Raw genomic sequence first — 19,373 nt, forward strand, 5'->3', positions numbered from 1 at the left:
TGAGCCACTCTGGAAAGTTGTGATGTGGGACAGTGACGTCTGGCCACAGGGGCTCCCCGGCCAGCGCTGGGAAAGTGACCAGCATGTCCCCCAGCCCAACTGTGCCAAAGGGCTCTTTTCAGCCCGTATGCGCAGCGCCACCGGCGTGAGGGCTTTCCTCTTCATCCCACACGCTTCGGGGGCCATGCACGGGCCGCACCTGGGTTCCCTTCTAGCAAACGCGCTCTGAGGCTCATTTATGGTTTCCTTTTTCACTTGTGAACATTTTCAGGATCCCCCAATTGACACTTAACTGTGACTTATGCAAAAGAACTAACCCAAACAGACTCGTGAGAGCTCATGCCTGCGCCTCCTAGAGGAAGCCCTCTCAGGTTTTGTGTCCCGGCTCCACGACGCTGCCATGTTTTCTTCCTGCCTTCCCCATGGGGCCCGAGCTCCTCGTTGGTGGCAGGGAGCCAGCATTCTGTGGTGGTGTGTGTGTTGGGGGGGGGGTGGCCTGATCCTGCAGGAGGGCACTGGCTACAACACGGATGTGCATTATTGCGTTCAAAACTGACAGGCGCGGTCACACCTCTGGCTGGGACTGAAGGCTGAGGTCACCATACAAGGAGGACAGAGCCCAGTGCTAAAAAAGGCTTTGAAGCAACAGGAACAGGTCCTTGCCCCTCAGTAGGAGATGGGGGGCTCCTCCCCCCACAAGCACAAGGTGATCTGGAAGAACTCAATTTACACCCTTGGCTCCTGTGGGCTGGGGGATCAGCAGAGGGCGGGATAATCCCAGCTTCTCGAGCAGATGGTTTCTGACTACCGCTTGACCCAGTTCCCTCCCAGCAGATGACTGACAGCGGGGCTGAGAGCTCTCCACCAGCCCAGCAAAGTGTGGACCCTCCTCTCAACCTCCTCTTTCCTCCTCTTACTAGCAAGGATGAGGTGACTTCTGCCCCTCCCAGAGCCCGCTCAATGAGTAGGACGCTGGATCTTCCCAAAGGTGTGGAGCCCCCCCTCCCACCCAGCCCTATCCAGCCCGGGTGAGGCTCACAGTGAGATCGGTGGGAGCCAGACAGGCCAGGACAGCTGTTGTGAGGGTACTGGGGAGTGCGGGGTGCTCAATTCTTTACTGGCTTAATGACTTATTCCTTCGTTCATTCATTCATTCATTCACTCATTCAATCAACCAAGCATTAGTTCAATAAGCTGCCTCTGATTTGGCCTCAAATGTGACCCACGAGACCTGGTTCTTGTCATCCAGGAGTCCAGGTCCCACAAAAGAGACAGATAGGTAAAGGGATAACAGCCAGGCATTGGGGCGAGGAGTCTAATATGGCAAATAACTCTTCAAGGCACAAGAGGGCCATGGTGAGCTTCACCAAGGAGGAGAGATGGGGCTGGGTCTTTAAGACAGAAGGTGTGCGCCAAGCGGTTGGTGGCTGTGGTGATGGAAAGACCCAGAGAACCAGAGCTTGTGTGCCTGGTGGAAGAGGCAAGCAAAACCGCAGAGGTGGGTGCAGCCTGGTTCAGAGTCCTGCGGTGCCGAAGCACCTCCTTCCTGCCCAGAGACCACAGCCTCCATGGGCTGGGGGGATTGCGAAGGAGATGGAACCAGAGGTCAGAGAGTGCTGTGTGGGTGGGAACAGCAGAGAGCTGGGCTCTGGAAACAGCTCCAAGGACGCAGAAGGGCTGCCATCCTGGGGACCCTCCTGGGCCCCTGCTTCTGACTTCCTGTATCAGGTCCAGTGTTGTCCCACAGGGCCAAGCACCTTCAAGTCGGTTCCTCAGGTTGGGAGGGAGAGGGCGCTCGGCCTCCAGACTTGCGGGCCTCAGCAGGGCTGCAGTCCTGGCTGAGCTCCGCAGAGGCAGGAGCCGGCCTGAAGCTCGGGGCCGCCTGAAGCTTCCAGCTCGGGGAGTGTGGGGAATACTAAGCTGGATGCCACGTTCCAGCTTCATTTCCCCCAGGTCCTGGGAAAGCCAGAATGACCTCCCATCCTGCTCCCTCCTCCCCATCTTGCCTGTTGAGTGGGTGGGGGTCTGGGCAGTAAGGGGATGGCGCAGGGTGGTGTTCCTTGGCCTCCGGGTGCTGCGCCCTGTGGGCACTGTCATGCTACTCTGCGCCAGGTGGGGGCGTAAGGAAGGACAGAAGGAACTGCAGCACTTGGGGTTCTGGATGGGTTGGGTGTTCCGTGTTCACTGACACCGTGGCTTGGTCTGGGCCACCCAAGAAACTATGCCTTAGAATCACAATGTACAGGATTCTGTGAGGAGTGTGACCAAGATACCTTGTTTGGAGCTCCCAAGGTGTGACACAGGTGTTACTGTCCTCCCCCATGACAGGTGATGAGATAAAGACCAGAGAGGGTGAAGACGACCCAAGGTCACTCCCACAAGGCTGGCAGTGGCTGAGAGTCCACTGGAACCCTGGTTTGTCTGAGACCAGAATGGACCACTTGGGGCAGGGAAGCAGTGAAGCAGGAGACCTCGTCAGGCCCGCAAGCCCTGGGGCTCAAAGGCCTTCCTGCCGCAAGGCCGGTTCCCCACACAGTATTTTCCTGGGACTTGGAGCCGGCAGAGGCTGCGGCTGGCCAGACCTCCACGGCCACCGCCTCCTCTACCCCTCCAGCCCGCGGGGACCCACGCCTCGTTCAGTGCTCGGGCGGCCCGGGGCGCTCGGCTAGGGCACTGCAGCCCGGGAGCGACATCCACCCGCGGAGCTAGCCCGCGGCCGCACCGCCGCCCCCGCCTCGCCAAGCTCGAGAAGGTGCACCCCGGGAGGGACGGGGGCGGCCGCGGCCGCGGCGGCGAGAGTTGCTTCTCCCGGTCGCGGAGGGCGGGGGCAGGGGCGAGGGCAGGGCCTGCGCGACCGCGGGGAGCGGGCAAGCACCGGGATCCTGGGCCGGGAGCCCGTCGGTGTCGCCCGCCACCCAGCTGGGCGAGGGTCCGGGGCGCCCACGTGGTGGGAAAGTTTCGAGACAGCAAAAGTGGCCGGGCATTGCGGGGGTGGGGGGGGAGGGGAGCGGGCCGGCTCGCCCCTCCTTCCCGCGAAGGCAGAAAGAAAAAAAGCGGGGGGAAGCGGGGGTGGGCGTGGGGAGCGGGCGGCAGCGACTTGAACAGATTCCGCCCCCCCGGGGGGGCAGCCGGAGCGGGGAGGCACGGACAGCCTCCTCCCGCATGGCCAGGACGAGGAGACTAGCTCACCCCCCCCTTTTTATGCCAACGTCTATCTCAACGCGCGCGCACATACGGAGATTGTACGGCTTTTTTCCCCCCTTGGGAGAAAAAACGAGGAGAGTAAAAGAAGAGAGGGCAAAGAGAAGAACTCCTCGGCAGGCTCTGCACCGTGTCGCGGCCGGGCGCAGGGACGCGGCCGCCACCCTCCCGCTCGCTCTCGGCCCTGCGGCGTGTGCCAGTGGGAGAGCGAGCTAGGGCACCCGCACCCGGGGACGCTGCGAGACTTTTAGACGCTCCAACCGACCTCGCCGCCGCTGCAGCAGGCAGGAGAGACAGGGGCGAGAAGGGCCCTGCCTCCGCCTCGCCTTCCTCGCACGGCGCCCCGCGCCCAGCCGGCCCGCGCAGGCAGGCGGAGGGAGGGAGGCAGCGAGAAGGCGGGCGGAGCGGAGGCCCCGGTGGAGCGCGCAGCGGCCGGCCCGCCCGCCGGTGGATGCGGCGCCCCGGGAGCCTAGAGACAACTTTGCCGTGTGACGCGCCGGGAGGACTGCAGGGCCCGCGGCCGGGGACTCCGCGCCGCCTCTGAGCGGGCCCGCGCGGCCAGCGCTCCCCGGCGCTCCCGCCACTGCGCTCGCTCCGCTCCGCCGCCCGCCCGCCGGCCGGCGGCGAGGACTACCGGCCCGTCGCCGGCGGCCGCGGCCCTTCCTCCGCGCTCAGGTGCGAGCGCGGGGCCCCGCCGCAGCGCCCGCCGCAGCGCCGCGCCAAGCCGCGCCCGGCTCCACTCCGGGGACTCCGGCGCCTTCGCTTCCGTCTCGGCCAAGTTGCGTCGACCGGCCCTTTCGCCACCTTCCCCGCGCGGCGGCCGAGGCACGGCTGCCGCCGCTTTCGCTTCACCGGAGCTGGGGGCTGCGGGGCCCCGACGCGGAGAGGATGGGGGGAAGGCTGCAGATGCCGAGGCGCCCTGAGACGCCCGCGCGGCAGTGACCCTCCGGCCCCCTCCTCGCCGGCGCGCCTCTCCGGCCCCCGCGCCTCTCCGCGCCCCTTCCCCGCCGCGCGGGAACCCCCGCGGCCCGGCCGGCCCCCTCCCCCTGCTAGCCGGCGGCGGCCCTCCCGGCGGGCGGGCGGAGGCCCGGGCGGGCGCGGGCGGGGGCGGGGCGGGGCGGCGCGCCGGGAGCCCGGAGCCCGGCCCTGCGCTCGGCTCGGCTCGCCTCGCGGCGGGCGCCCTCGTCGCCAGCGGCGCACCATGGACGGGCTGCCCGGTCGGGCGCTGGGGGCCGCCTGCCTTTTGCTGCTGGCGGCCGGCTGGCTGGGGCCCGAGGCCTGGGGCTCGCCCACGCCCCCTCCGTCTCCTGCCGCGCCGCCACCGCCCCCGCCGCCCGGAGCCCCCGGCGGCTCGCAGGACACCTGCACGTCGTGCGGCGGCTTCCGGCGGCCGGAGGAGCTGGGCCGGGTGGACGGGGACTTCCTGGAGGCGGTGAAGCGGCACATCTTGAGCCGCCTGCAGATGCGGGGCCGGCCCAACATCACGCATGCCGTGCCCAAGGCCGCCATGGTCACGGCCCTGCGCAAGCTGCACGCGGGCAAGGTGCGCGAAGACGGCCGCGTGGAGATCCCGCACCTCGACGGCCACGCCAGCCCGGGCGCAGACGGCCAGGAGCGCGTCTCGGAGATCATCAGCTTCGCCGAGACAGGTGGGTTGGTCCCACGGGCGGCCAGCAGCGGCCCTAGCTCCCCACCCCCTCTTCACCCTCTCCCACCCCCTTCTCCTTACCCGTCGGCCGCCCCAGCCAGCGCACCCTGGGGGCAACGCGGACTCTCGGCCCTGCCTCTCCCCTCTGGCCCTGTGCGCCCCGTCCTGGTTGCCGTCTTCTTACCCGCCCCCCACCACCCCCGGCAGCATACCTCTTCCTGCTCCCCCTGTCCCCGTCGCTGAACGCCTTGCCCTCCACCCCTGCTCTCTGAAACCGGGCCCCAGCGCCACTGGGCGTGCATCCCCCTCCCGGCAGATGCGTGCGGCCCTGGCTCCGCGGGCACTTGCTTGGTGATTGCTTAATGTTTTTGTTTCCCACGATCAGAGTGTAGGCTTAGCAGTGTGGTTGAAGATGTGTGTGCTTGTTGATATCCGTGGGCTGGAGAAGTGTGTGTGTGTGTGTGTGTGTGTGTGTGTGTGTGTGTGTGTGCACGCGCGCGCGCGCGCTCCTGTGTGAGAGGCCCCGGGGCCGCTTCCATCGCCGGGCAGCGTGGGCTTGCCAGGATTGCTGAAGCCTCACTGAGGAGAGCTAGGCAACCTCTCTTCCGATTGTGTGGGCACAGGAATCGGGCGGAAGGCAGGCTTCTCAACAGGTCCCATCATTTACGCAGAGAAAGACGCGGCTCGGCTCGGGGGCAGCCCGGTGCCTCTCGGCTCGCCTGGCAGCGGTAGCAGCCCCCTCGCCTGAGAGCCGCAGAGTTCGTAGTTAACAAAGGGTAGGAGTCCTTTCTGGAATTTTCTCCCGGCCCCGGATTGCAAATTTCTACCGCTGTCTAAATATAATAATCGAGAGACAGAAAATCTTTCAGAACTTTAAAAGAAGGAGGAAAATGTGCCCGCGCTGAAATGCTGCAAGTGCTTTCCACTCCGCTGTCCTTTTCAGGACTTGAATGAGCCAGGCTGGCTTTTGTGCCTGGAGCTCAGCCCCATTTGTGCGGAGGGGACTGCGGAGAAGGTCGCAGAGGGGGAAGCCCTGGTGCGGGCAGGGCGGGGGTGGGCAGGGAGCTTGTGTGTGTGTGTGGGGGGGGGACGCTTGTGTCACCAGGCTGAAAATGCCCCCCATCCTCCCAGGCAGCAGGCAGACGGTCCTGGTGCCGCCTGGGGATGAAAAGGGATGAAAAGTTTTGCATGGCCGGGTGTGGAGAAAAGCAGAGACAATCGGGCTGGTTTGTGCTTAGAAAGAAATGCATTGCTGTTTTAGCTGTCCGACCGAGTCAGGGAAAGCTCGACATGCAATTAGAGAGCTTGGATTAAAAGGTGCTTTGGGGCCCAGAGTAGAAATGTGATTCTGGAAGGTCGAGAAGGCCTTTTGGTCCCGGTGGCACAAAATGACAGCGGGGGCTGGTGTATTTCTGGTCCGTTTCACGGAGCCAGCTCTTTGACTTATAAATAACAGATTCAGGTCACAGGCAGCTCGTCCAAGACCAGCTTTTAAGGCTGCACTTTCCCCCATTTCAAAGTCAGATGTCAGTGTTATTAGAGGAGCCAGGCGAGGCCTGAGGAGGGGGCTGCAAGGCAGTGGTAGGAGGTTTGATAAAACTAGCCGTGGTCACACAGTTGCCTTATTTGTTCTTCCTGGGGAAAGAAAAATAAAGAGGAAGAAGAAGAGAAAAGTACAGATTGCCAGAAGTCACTGAAATGTACCATGAGAGAGTAGTTGTGTCTAGGTTGGCATGGCCTCTCTTCTTGTTGAGCCGAATTATGGAGGAAACTAACAAGGCAGTTCTCCCTTTTCCTTGACGATATTAACGTGCCCTTAATGGGGAGCCAGCGTCTCCCAAACAGAGTGGACCTCAAGTTTTAAGGCTGAAACTTAGAACTTGTCAGAAGCGAGGGCTGCACTTTGCAGCCTGCAAAGCACACGTTCTTGTGTCAGAAATCTGAGCAGAGCTCGCTTGTTTGCCGTGGAGGTTCCACTGGGGGTTGGATCAGATCATGCTTAGGTAAACACTGGGAAGAGGCGGTAGGTGGCTCAGCTGGATTTTGCAATGCCCTGAGTTAACCAAAAAAAAAAAAAAAAAAAAAAAAAAGAACCCAACCTCTCTCCTGACACAACCCACCCCTCAAATCCTCAGGATCCTGGTTTTGTTTTTCAGATTTCACAGATACCCATAACAACTTGTTAAGATCTTGGCCCCCTGACAAGTTCCTCTGTTGAGCTTTGAGGCCTGACAGCCTGTCTCCAGGGAGCCCTGGCTGGGGAGAGGTGAGGCAGAATTTTAGAGGCCCCGGACCCTCCAGCTCCAAGCCGGTTGGGTGTTTCTCAATGGAAAGTGCTTTTCTCTGCCTCTCCCAGGTTGTACTCAGAGGCCCCGGCCCCAGGAAGAGTCTTTCTGGTCAATAACGTTTTCCAGCTGTGTGGCAAGTTCGCATTCCAGCATCACGCCGCTGAGTGTCTTTCCCCATTGCCTCGTGTTCTCCTTGAATTAACTTGGCCTGCTCTCCCACTTCTCCGCAGATGGCCTCGCCTCCTCCCGCGTCCGTCTGTACTTCTTCATCTCCAATGAAGGCAACCAGAACCTGTTTGTGGCGCAGGCCAGCCTGTGGCTGTACCTGAAGCTCCTGCCCTATGTCCTGGAGAAGGGCAGCCGCAGGAAGGTGCGGGTCAAGGTATACTTCCAGGAGCAGGGCCACGGCGACCGGTGGGACGTGGTAGAGAAGAAGGTGGACCTCAAGCGCAGCGGCTGGCACACCTTCCCGCTCACCGAGGCCATCCAGGCCTTGTTTGAGCGCGGCGAGCGGCGGCTCACCCTGGACGTGCAGTGCGATGGCTGCCCGGAGCTGGCCGTGGTGCCCGTGTTCGTGGACCCGGGCGAGGAGTCGCACCGGCCCTTCGTGGTGGTTCAGGCCCGCCTGGGGGACAGCAGGCACCGCATCCGCAAGCGGGGCCTGGAGTGCGATGGCCGGACCAACCTCTGTTGCAGGCAACAGTTCTTCATCGACTTCCGCCTCATCGGCTGGAACGACTGGATCATCGCGCCCACCGGCTACTATGGGAACTACTGTGAGGGCAGCTGCCCGGCCTACCTGGCAGGGGTCCCTGGCTCCGCCTCGTCCTTCCACACGGCCGTGGTGAACCAGTACCGCATGCGGGGCCTCAACCCTGGCACGGTGAACTCCTGCTGCATCCCCACTAAGCTGAGCACCATGTCCATGCTCTACTTCGACGACGAGTACAACATCGTCAAGCGGGACGTGCCCAACATGATCGTGGAGGAGTGCGGCTGCGCCTGACCGCAGCTGGGCTGCGGCCGTGGGGGGAGGGGACATGGGCGGGGCACGAAGGTGGGGCCCCTGGGAGGGCTCCTTCCAGCCCCTGTGGGAACCGGCTGCCCAGCCAGCCGAGTGCGGTCCTTCTGTCGGGCTGCCCAGCAGGTGCCAGGGTGAGGCCTGAAATCTTTTCCTACTACTTCATCGAGCAAATCAGTCCAAGCCAGAGCACGGATGCTCAACTGACACGAGATACTTTCAAACGCACACATAGATGCGCACAGCCAGACGCGTCCCACCACCCACACGGCAGCCTCCGGGATACCAGCAAATGGATGCGGTGACAAATGGCAGCTTAGCTACACATGTCTGTCAGTCGGAGAGAATGGGGTGAGCAGCCACCATTCCCACCAGCTGGCCCGGCCATTCTGAATCGCGCCTTCGGAGCACACATAAAAGCACAAAGACAGAGACACGGAGAGAGAGAGAGAGAGAGGGAGAGGGGGCACGGCAGCCACAGAGAGGAAAAGCAGATGTGGGGGTGGGGAGTGTGCGGACAGGCAGGAGGGCTGTATGTCCCCCTTTGCTTGTGTGCAAGGCCCGCCAGGCCTTAGCGTCTCCTGGCTCAGACATGCTGGCTTCCTTCCCTGCCTGGGATCCTTCATGCTGCAGGACCAGGGGAAGCCTGGCTTTTCCCAGCCTTGTAGAGGGAAAGAGGCCCGGAACGGACACAACCTGCCAGAGACCATGGAGCCGTGGCAATGACCGTTTGACTGTCACTTGGGTCCCTGGCGTGACTTATATGTGTGTGTTCGTGTTTTGGGGAGGGAGGGAGGGAGGGGAGAAGGGTCTTAATTTGATGCTTTAACTGATCACTAGCAGTTGACAGACAGGTCACGCATTCCAGTTGTATCCTTGAAAAGGGACTTTTCTACCAGGTAGGACCTTTTAAGTTAAGATTTGAATCATTTTACAAGGGAAGAAAAAAAAAGTTGCAATCTGTGCCCTTCACTGGGGATATTCCTCCAGGACTGGTTGGGATAGGGGTGGAAATGACCCCAAGGCAAGGGAATGAGCCCAGAGGAGGAGGAAAGGGTGGAGTGGAGGCATTCTGGAAATGCTGATAGGCATGGAGGGGGGGTGCCCTCCCCCCACCCAGCAGGGTTTGTGGGAGGGGAGCAGTGTAGCTGGTCTGGGAGAGCCGGGGAAGGCTTTCAGCTGCTTTGCAGAAGTTGCCTGTGTGGGTCCCAGCCACCAGGGCCGACCATGGACGTGCCCCCCGCCTCCCACCTGCTCGCCTGCCTGCCCGCCCCTCCTAGCACTTGCCGACTTGCCTGAACGCCCGTGATCTTGCACTTGCCCATCTGCGTGTGTCCAGGATTGGCCCTTGGCAGAGCACTGAACTCGCTCGGCCCCCAGAGGCCCAGGTGCGGCGTGAACTATGCAATTTAAAGGGTTGACCCACACTAGACGAAACTGGACTCGTACGACTCTTTTTATATTTTTTATACTTGAAATGAAATCCTTTGCTTCTTTTTTAAGCGAATGATTGCTTTTAATGTTTGCACTGATTTAGTTGCATGATTAGTCAGAAACTGCCATTTGAAAAAAGAAGTTATTTTTATAGCAGCAAAAAAAAAATACAGTTAAATGTATTATACATAATTTTGGAACCAAAGAGGCCAACAGATCAGTTTTAATTTTTATTAGATGGTGAGGCCATCTTCTATGAGGTAGACGTTCTGAACAATCCCTTGAGTGGCCTGCCAACGTTTCAGGGTATAAATGGATTTTGTTTATTCAGTTTGATGTGTCTTTTCTATCTTTACACACCCAGAAGGTACAGAAAAAAAAAATGACTATGGTAGAATGCAGGTGTGCGTCCTTAAATCCCCACCTCTATGTTTATTTAATAAAGCTCCCCTTAGGTTCTGTTTCATAATAATTTAAAACCAAACAATTTTCCCATAGACTTGCTGTTAAAGTATTTTACATCTGTGTACAGTCTAAGAAAATAAAAGATTGAGTGCCACGGGCTTCCTGCCTTGTGTGGTGTTGGAGCCGCGGGGGGGGGGGGGGGGCAGGGCGTGGGCAGGAGGCGGTGGCCAGGAGGAGGGCGTGGGCTGGGTGTCCGGCTTTGATGCCCCTGGCCTCCACGGCTGGCTCCCGGCCCTCTCTGAGTCTTTGCCATGAGCACGGATGTCAGTCAGAGAGTCTAGGAAAAATGGTAGAGATCAAAATGAAGGAGAATTAGCAAATTCATGAATTACACATTTGTTTACCCTCCCGGTCCCAAGACTAATTATGTTCTACCAGACCCACATCTATTACCACTTGAAAGTGCCGGTTAAGCCCACTCCCCCCATCCCTGGAAGGAAATGTAAAACCTGGAAGGGAGAAGCCCACCTGACCTCCGCACCCACCTCCGTTCACTAATATGGGTGACTGTAACCCAGGAGAGGCTGGGATCTTAGGACAGGAGGGTGAAACAGAAATGAGGCCGTGAGTATGCTGATTGTCCTTGCCTGCTGGGAATTTAACTGGGAGTAGGTGGTGGCGGTGGTTTTTGTAGTGACAAAGGTCCAGCTCCTATGGGAGGTAGGACTCGACAGACCCATGAAGGGCTGCTGGGTATCGTCCTTTTTGGGGACATGGTTTCATCATTTTCCAGAGCTTGGAATCTGGGGCTCAGAGAGGTTCAGAGCTTGCCTGAGGTCACAGAGTTGGGACAGGAACACTGGGCACTAGAAGCCAAGTGCCCCAGCTGGCCCACCTATTCTTCTGGGAAGACTGCAGCCCTAAGGGCGTGCCTTCATCTGAGGCCCTGGGGTTGCTCCTTGGTTTTTGGATCACGTGTGGTCCTCCCAGAAAATCTCAGGACATTTGAGCAGGCAGGGTCTTACAGATTGGTCGAACCCTGTTAAGGTTACAATGCGAAAACCGAAGGAGGCAGCGGGCAGCGGGAGGGACCTATCACAAGAGGCACAGCCCGTTGGTGGCAGGAGGTGGTATCTGGCTTCTATTTCCCTCCTTTGCCTATCTGAGGGAGCTACTGTTCTATCAGCCTTTTTTCCTGAGGACTGTACTTGTTGATCTGCATGATCTTCAGACACTATACAATCAATAGGGACAAAGAAGAAAATTTCATAAAGATAGGCTGGGCCTGGGCATTTGGGATGTAAGTCGGGATCCAGCCGCTTCTCTCCAGTGGGCTACGTCCAGCTGCTGGTCGCTCTAGGCCCTTAGTCCAGCTGCTGCCCACCCCTGGCCCCGGAATCTTTGCTGGCAGCCTCTGGGGTGGGCAGTGTGAGTCACTAGGGTGCCTCTTCTCTTTGGAATATTGAGCACCTCTGGGGTCCACCTCTGGGACTGAGCTTCACAGGGTGGCCCATGGATCCCACAGTAGCCCCAGGAAGGGTCTGGGACTCAGATCAGGAGGCCAGTGGGCTGAGTGGTGATCTGCTGCCCTTTGCTGGCAGGGGCCCCTGTGGGCTCTGGCCCCGCTGGGACAATGGCAGTTGGTAGTAACTTTTCCTGACAGGTGCAATGAGAACAGACCGGTCCGCTTCCCTGGGCCCGGGGCTAAGTATTCTTTCAGAGTTGGGATATGCTGCTTCCTTCCCATGCTTCTGTGGCCATAGGCTCCCCTGTTCCTTCCTTCTTATTCAGTCCTCGGTCCTTTTCTACCTACTGCCCTTTCCCAATCTCTGCCTCTGTCTTCCCAGTGGGCCTGGCCTGAGGGCACACTTCTTGCTGGGGTATGCCCCTGGAGCCCCACATTGCAGGCCAGAGAGTAAGCCTCCCACCCTGTCTTCCAGGTCCACTGTCTCTGACCCTGGGCCGTCCTGGTCTGCTTTAAGGTTCCTCTTCCTTCCCCCATATCTTTATTTCCCTTCTTCAGGCCACCAGGTTGTTAGCCTCTCATGAGACCAATGGGTCAGGCAGGGCCAGCCAGCCTACGCGACCTGCCTCAGATGTCCCCACCACCCACCCGCTGTGATTGGTGAGATCCTACCATGTCAGATTCATCCTTGGCTGAGTCCTCAGTGACTCCGTGGAGCCAAGTCTGGGGTGGGGGATGGGGCACGGAGTGTGGTGGCCACACCCACCACCCCTCGGTTTCCCCCCATTTCCCAAATGGGCAGATGGAGAGTCCACGTAGAGAGGCTGTCCTATGCCTGTTTTCCCTCCCAGCCCTCTGAGAGTTGGCTCAGTGTGGAGCACAGAGTGGGTCCCCCACTGCCCCGCCCGACGTGGAGGCAGCCTTTAGGAGGGCCTCTTGTGTGTCACATCTTGTATCCGTGGTCCTGCTACCGGGTATGACATCACCACTGCCACCCGTGCAAAGGCTGAGGGTCCCTACCAGGGCCCAGGAGAGGGTCTTGGGCAGCTCTGGGACCGTGGCTAGGACCCCGGCTCACTGGGCACTCAGGCTTGCCCAGCACACGCCTAGCATGCCCTCTGCAAGGCCCGGTGGGAATTCTTGCGGGGAACCCTGTGAGGAGCTTGGCAGAACATCCCTATAGCTTCCTAGACCTCCTTCAGGGGCAGGGACAAGGGCGGTGGGGGCGCGTAGGCTGCCACCAAGTCACGAAGACCACACTACAGGCCAAAGAAAGGATGTCGTGTGGGCAAAGGAGCAGAAAGCCAACACCCTTCCTGCAGGCAGAGGCTCCCGGAGGACCCCTAACCCGTACTCAACTTCTCGTGGCATGTTTGGAGCCAACGACGAGTGACCCATGGGCCTGGCACGAGGAGCTGCGCCTGTTGTAGGTGAGGCCTGGGCCCGGGTCGGGCGGGTGTGGCAGGTTCCTGGAGCCCGTGGGCTGTGTGGGGGCTGCGGGTGAGTGGTTGTGGGTGAGCTCGGTGGTGGGGGGATGGGGGTGGGGGCGGGGAGAGCTGGAGGTGAGGCGGTGTGACTGCAGGTGTGACTCTGCATGGGAGCCATGGGGGGTCAACTGCATGTGCGATCTCGGGGCATGTGGTTGGCTGTGTCTGAGGCTGTGTGTGTGTGTGTGTGTGGTTGCGGGTGAGGCCACGTGGGCTGGGAGACTGGGATGGGAGGGTGTGGTCACATGGCTGGTTGTGTGTATTTCATTGGGGTAGTTATATCTATGAATCTGGCCCGTGGCTGGCAAGCCCCAAGCCTCCCACCCCCACCACGGGGATCTAGATCGCCCCCATGCTGGGCAGGTGCCAGGCATGCTGGGTCAGAGGCTGACCTGTGTGGTGTCACCACCCCGAGATGGGGGCTGAGGGTTGTCACCATGGTGTCCCTGCACCCCTGAAGCCACTCTTTAAAAGTAGAATGGTACCGTCTGGCCAGTCAATCCATTGCTCAACAAATATTTACCTGGGGGCCCGTTCTTCTGTGTTGGGGGATCGTCGGTTCGGTCCTCTTCACCATCCTGGTCAGAGCGGGAGCAAGTATGATTATCCCCATTTGACAGATGAGAAGATGGAGGCCGAGAAAGCCATTCGTTGAAGGTGGCACAGCTCATAAGTTGCAGAGCTGGGATTGGCCCCCCAGGAGCCATAAGTGGCAGGGCTGGGATTGGCCCCCCAGGAGCTGTTTCCAAAGTCACTTGCAGCCACTGGGTTGCCCAGGGGGACGGGTAAGGGAAGGCACAGTTGTTCTGGGGCCTACCTGTCAGAGAGGGGAGGCTGGAGCTCAGGGTTCTCTCTGCCCCCATGCCACCATCCCACCACTCCTGCCCAAGGCTCCAGCCTAGCATATCAATGGCTCCTGTGCTTGGAGCTATTCTCTTTGGCTATGGGGACCCCCATCCACGCATCATCCCTTCTCCCTCCGTGGCCAGGTGGGTGAGATGGCTCTGGGCCTGATTCTTAGAAAACAGACTATGGATTGAGTAAAGATGAGTGGGGATGGGGAAATGGGGAAGGGCAGGCAGGAAGCTGGTGGCTTTGCCTCTGGGTCCCGTAGAGGCGGCGGAGGTGGTCTGGACAATCTTCCTTGAGCAGAGGCAACGGAAGCCTTCGCTCAGGGCCTTCCCACCTGGTTTTGTGACGATAGCCCGACCTAGCCTCTCAGTGTCCTCGTCTGTAAAATGGGGGCAGTGACACTCCCTACCATGGGGCCCAGAGGCTCAGGGGGTTATCATGAGCATTGAGGTGCTTAGAACAGGGCCAGGCTCCTGGGCGGTTGCTGTTTCCCAAGTCTTCCCTGTGTTAGGAATGGTACGGGGCGTCCCGCCGGAGCCCTGCACTTCCTCGGAGAGGCCCTTTCCCCTACACTCTTTCATCCTTAGTTATTCATTCAATGAATACTCACGGGGGCTGTGACGCTGATGACGTTAGCTAACATTTATGGAGAATTTACAGTCACTGGCTGTATGGCTTCACGACACTGTCTGGTTAATCTTTACAACCTCCCTGTTGAGCAGGTGAGGTGTACCCATTTTACTGATGAGGAGATGAGGCCCAGGAAGTAGACTATCTTGCTGGAGGCCTCATAGAGATTCCAGAGCTGGATGGCGTCTGTGGCCTTCCAGATGCTGCCTCCTCTCCCTTCAGTGTTCTCAGGAGAACTTCAGGGTCCTTACGCCCCACGGGCTGGGGTAGATGGAGGAAGAGGTAGGAGGGAGAGCTGCTCTGGGGCCAAAGGGACCTGGAGAAACCTTTTAGAAGCCCTCAGCTGGGGCGCCTGGGTGGCTCAGTGGGTTAAAGCCTCTGCCTTCGGCTCAGGTCATGATCCCAGGGTCCTGGGATTGAGCCCCACATCGGCTCTGCTCAGCAGGGAGCCTGCTTCCCCCTCTCTCTCTGCCTGCCTCTCTGCCTGCTTGTGATCTCTGCCTGTCAAATAAATAGATAAAAAATCTTTAAAAAAAAAAAAGCATATACTCTTAAAAGAAAAAAAGAAGCCCTCAGCTGTCTCCCAGCCTTCTCCCTCTCCCAGGGGCTGGGGCACATTTGCAAGCGGGATTTCAAAGATGGATTCTTAGACCCCCTCACTGAGCCAGGGGAGAGAGGAGGGCAGAGAGAGAGGATTACAGAAGGAGACGTTACTACCCACATACAATTACAGGGACCCTCCAAGTCCACATTAGCTCAGAGGGCTTTGTGTCCTCAGACATTTCCTCGAGAACTTCACCTACCCCTCCAGGCAGGCTCCTGGTGTGTCCCCTCTTTACCTCTTTCTTCCTACCAGGCCTCCCAGCTGCCTTTGCTCCCTGTGCCTCCCCTGCCCAGTCCCTCTCAGCCCTATGTCTCCCTCCCTAGCCTCAGGGGATGGTGGTGAGTGTGAGGGTGGGTTCCAGCCCTGGTCTGGGTTTGCCCGACTCACTCCCCTTCCTCCTTACTGTGGGGCCTTTGGGTGGAGCACAAGGCCCTGGGGTCCGCCGGTGGTAAGGGGAGACCCTCTTTGGCCCCCCCGTGGGCGTCTGCGTAGGCGTGGGCAGGTGAGCCTGTGTAAGAATCTTCACCCCCTGGGGAGCTCGGAGCCTCACGGAGAACCCTGGTCTTTAGGCCGTTCGGGAACCCCATATCAACCCAGGAGGTGTACAGCCCCAGGCCTCAGGGGACATTCTGAGTGTGGTCTGGTTCTGTGCTGGGGCTTTGGGGCATCATGTCATGGCGGTAAGTCACGGCCATTCACCCCCTCCACAGATGAGGCTCCTGGGGCCGCCATCCTCTTCCGGGGCCTCGGAGCCCCCTGAGCAGGTAGGTGTTCCACACTGTCTCTGAGACTGCTTCCTAACTTTCCCGCTGTGGGGGGTGGCCCGGAGGACACCCCGCAGCTCCGTCTGGCCTCCTCCGTCCCTACCTGAGAGCAGCTTCAGTGACCCTCTCAGCACTAACTGTGCAGGTGGACTGAGGTGCAGAAATCCCTTGGGCGGGGGTGGGGAGTGGGGGGTGGCCAAGGGTGGGAGGGAAAGACCCATTGCAGGTAAGTCTTATCTTTGGGGGAGGGCTGGTCGTGGGAACCAGGAAGGGGCTGGGGCCACCTTGGCCCTGGCAGAGGGCCTGTTTGGGTGGTGGCAGCCTCAGGCCAACCCTGCAGTTGGCGAATCATAGGTTTTTTCCCAAAACACACCCATGGCATGCTCCCACCTTTCTTGGGTGGTATTTTAAGTAATACTTGGTGGACCCTTGCACTCCCCAACATAAAATCCTCTCAGGGCCCCGGGCCCCGGGAGGAAGTCCGGTGGCTCATGGGCTCACCAGGGCCCCAGGCCTGCCACTTACCTCCCCACCTGGAGCCTGCAGGCCCCTTCCTGCCTGCCACACTCAGGCTTCGGTTCCCATTGGCAGCTCACCACCTTCACCTCGGGGCCTCCAAATGCCCTTTTCTGCCCCCAACACTGTTTCTCCCCCTCTTGGGTGACTGTGCTTCTCCCTTTGGGGCTCTGGAGTTCAGCCCTGGCTCCCCAAGGCTCAGAATCCCCTGGTCTTACTTGCACAGTCACCCCCACACCTGTCTGGACGCTAGGGAAGGTCGGGTCCGTCTTATTCACCCCTGCACCATCCTGAGGCTGGGACAGAATTAGAGCTCAGCACACAATTGTTAAAATGAAGGAATACAGTCATGTTCGGGTGGGGATGGGGAGAGGTCTGACCCCACTCACCCATTTCCCTGATGGAGCAACCGAGGCAGAGGGGGCCGGCAGAGCCCAGGCTCAGCGGGCTAAGACCCGAACGAAGCTAGCGCTCCTGGCCACGCCTTTGTTATTTTTCTCCCTTTTAAGAGCACCCCGTGCCCTACAGGTGACTCATGCAATAGCATTTCAAAAGACTTGTAATTTGCCCTGAGTGTTCAGCCTTTGTGGCGAAGCTCTGTTTCATATAGGAGCTTCTGCTGTCGCCCTGGGCAAACACAATGCCATCTGCCTCAGTGGCAACCAAGTGCCCGGGCTCCAATCAAGGGTCCCTGTTGGCTTCCTGGGGCACCATCCCTCCCCCCACCGGCTGGACCTCATGACACCCCGAAGAAAGCATCCCTCCCTGCCCTGGGCTTCCACTCCTGGGAAAGTGTGGTTTGCCACCTGAGGGTGTCTTATAAAAGCTCAGCTTTAATTAATCAATCACTGAGAGATGAATTGGTTAATGCGGGCGCCCTCCCCCACGGGTGACTGGCACCATAACGAGGGCCAGTTACTTCAGCGTTAATTAATGAAGGCTCCGGCCCTTCCGAGGAGGAGGGAAGGGTGCACGGGCCAAGTCGGCTCTGCAAGACAGCCCTCTGCCCCTTCCCCGGGGGTGTGAGCGAGGCCCCAGAGCTGTGCATCCTCTTTGCCATTTTGGTGTGAGGAAGGGCCCTGGATGGACGAGGGGTCGGGGGTTGGACTCGGGAGGCGAACTGGGCTGTCAGCCTCGCCAGGGCGGGGTCCTGTCCGCTTGTGCACGGCTGTCTCCCCAGCGTGGGACCGGTGCCCGGCCCATAGCAGGTGCTCTCAGGAAGTAGCTGCCGGCCCTGCTCCTTGGGCGTGTGATCTCAGGCACGTTTGTTGCCCTCTCCAGCAGAGATTTTTCTCGTCTGAAATTGGATTGAATTAGATGGTTCGTTCATTCATTCTTTCATTCATTTCTCTAGTAATTCCTTGTTTTTTCTGGCTCCATTTCCAAAGTGTCTATTACACGTCAGTAGTCCAGAGGCAGCACTCCTCTCTCCTTGAGGACAGTCACCTGCAGCTCCCATAGGCCCCTGCTACCGCCAAGAGCCATTCCCTTGGGAAAGACAAGGCCCCGGGGCTCTGGGGTAGGGGGGTACCTGCCTTCAGAGGGACGGGTCATCCTGAGCCAGCTCCGAGTGAACTTCATGTGAACTTCCTCCCAGGCAGAGACCAGGCCTCCCCTTAACATCCACTTTTGGGATTATTCTGTGTCCCCCCCTTGGCGGCTGGGGACGCTGTGGCTTTAGCTAGCATGATAGGACAGAATGTTATCTTCACACAATATTTCATTCTTCTGAGCACTAGGCTGGGATGGGCTCTCACCTGTGGCCCGTCTGGGAGTGGGCAGGGAGGAATGAGTGGCTTGGCCAGCCAAGAGATATCCATGCTCGCCTGGTTGGAAAGGCAGGTGGTTTCCCCAGCACGGGGGCACTTCCGGGTAAAAGTTAAAAAAGAGCTCCCATTTTGTTCCGTTTCCTGTGAGTCATGGGAAGGCAGGCCCCGAGATTTAGTGTTTGGGGAGGTGGGGGTGGGGGCAGCGGTTGCTGAAAGCAGAAGATGTGTCAGAGTCTGGTTAGATCACAGAACTGTAGAGAAACCCATGTGATCTCTCACTCTGTACGGGAATAACCGGGCTACAGGGAGGCTGCAGATTCGCCAGAGGCCCCGAAGCTAATGGTGCTCAGCTGCGCTGCCTAGATTCTCACCTGGCACTCTCTCTGCGCACAGAGTGACAGGGTCCCTCCTGGGCAGAGTCTGACCCTGCAAGAAGCGATCCTCTGGATCGCTTGTGATATACAGCCATGCGCACATGGTGCCTGGAGGTAAGAGGTGGGGCTATGGGAGCGCAGAGAAGAGGCAGGTCTTGGCCCCATCACCCCAGGGCACCTTCCTGCAGGGTCCTCCCTGGGCCCAGCGCTCTCTGCTCTCAGTTTCCCTAGAGGGGAAAGCCATGCAGGCCAGTGGCTAAGAGCTAGGTAGACAGTGCTGTGGCTTTCCACACTCGAGCCCCACCCTGTCCTAGCTGTGTGCCCTGGGGCTAGTTGCTTAACCTCTCTGTGTCTCAGTTCCCTCATACAATGGGGCTAATAATAGTGTTTACCTTACCGGTTAATTGTGTGGATTAAATGAGACAATAATACTAATAGTTCCTACTGACTGAGTGCTCCTAATGTGCCAAGAACTCTTCTAAACCCTTGACATATTTTCACCCAACTAATCCACCACGAATCTAGGGAGTATTATTATTTCTATCCCACAGGTGAAGAAATCCAAGTGTGTCAGTGACTGGTCCAGGGTCACACGGTCTGATAAGGAAGAGCCACAAGGAAGTCTTGGGTTCCCAGGGGATACTGGGCTCCGGTCTGTGTGGTCTGCACCCTGCTGGGCCTCGTGAAGTTGGCCAATTCTGGGAAATGGGGCGAAACTCCTCTCTCCGGAGAGCCCAGGCTAGCCCCGTCAGGGCCACCAGGATGATCCTGAGCCTTCTTCCAGGTCAAGGCTGACATAGACTTCTGGGATTGTTTTGGGAAATCATGAGGCAGGCATTCCAGCCCCATTTCCCCAGCAGTTCGTGGTATCTGATTCCCGATCTTTAGTCATGAATCTTCTCCTTTAGTAGATGT

At 59.1% G+C, this 19,373-nt stretch overlaps 1 protein-coding gene across 1 annotated transcript; it reads left to right on the forward strand.

The window, feature by feature from the left end:
• Window positions 1-3,047: 3,047 nt before the first annotated feature.
• Window positions 3,048-8,930, forward strand: INHBB (inhibin subunit beta B). Its single transcript, XM_046019267.1, has 2 exons — window positions 3,048-4,850; window positions 7,368-8,930. The coding sequence occupies exons 1-2, from the start codon at window positions 4,403-4,405 to the stop codon at window positions 8,141-8,143; spliced, it is 1,224 nt and encodes a 407-aa protein (XP_045875223.1). The 5' UTR covers window positions 3,048-4,402; the 3' UTR covers window positions 8,144-8,930.
• The last annotated feature ends 10,443 nt before the right edge of the window (window positions 8,931-19,373 follow it).

The sequence above is a fragment of the Meles meles genome, chromosome 9 (genome assembly GCF_922984935.1).
Source record: "Meles meles chromosome 9, mMelMel3.1 paternal haplotype, whole genome shotgun sequence".
In the NCBI taxonomy this organism is placed as follows: Eukaryota; Metazoa; Chordata; class Mammalia; order Carnivora; family Mustelidae; genus Meles; species Meles meles.

Excerpts from the sequence above, each read along its gene's own strand:
- INHBB (XM_046019267.1), top strand. The coding sequence starts at position 4,403 with ATGGACGGGCTGCCCGGTCGGGCGCTGGGGGCCGCCTGCCTTTTGCTG. Across the intron at positions 4,851-7,367 it reads CATCAGCTTCGCCGAGACAG|ATGGCCTCGCCTCCTCCCGC; the intron begins GTGGGTTGGTCC and ends ACTTCTCCGCAG.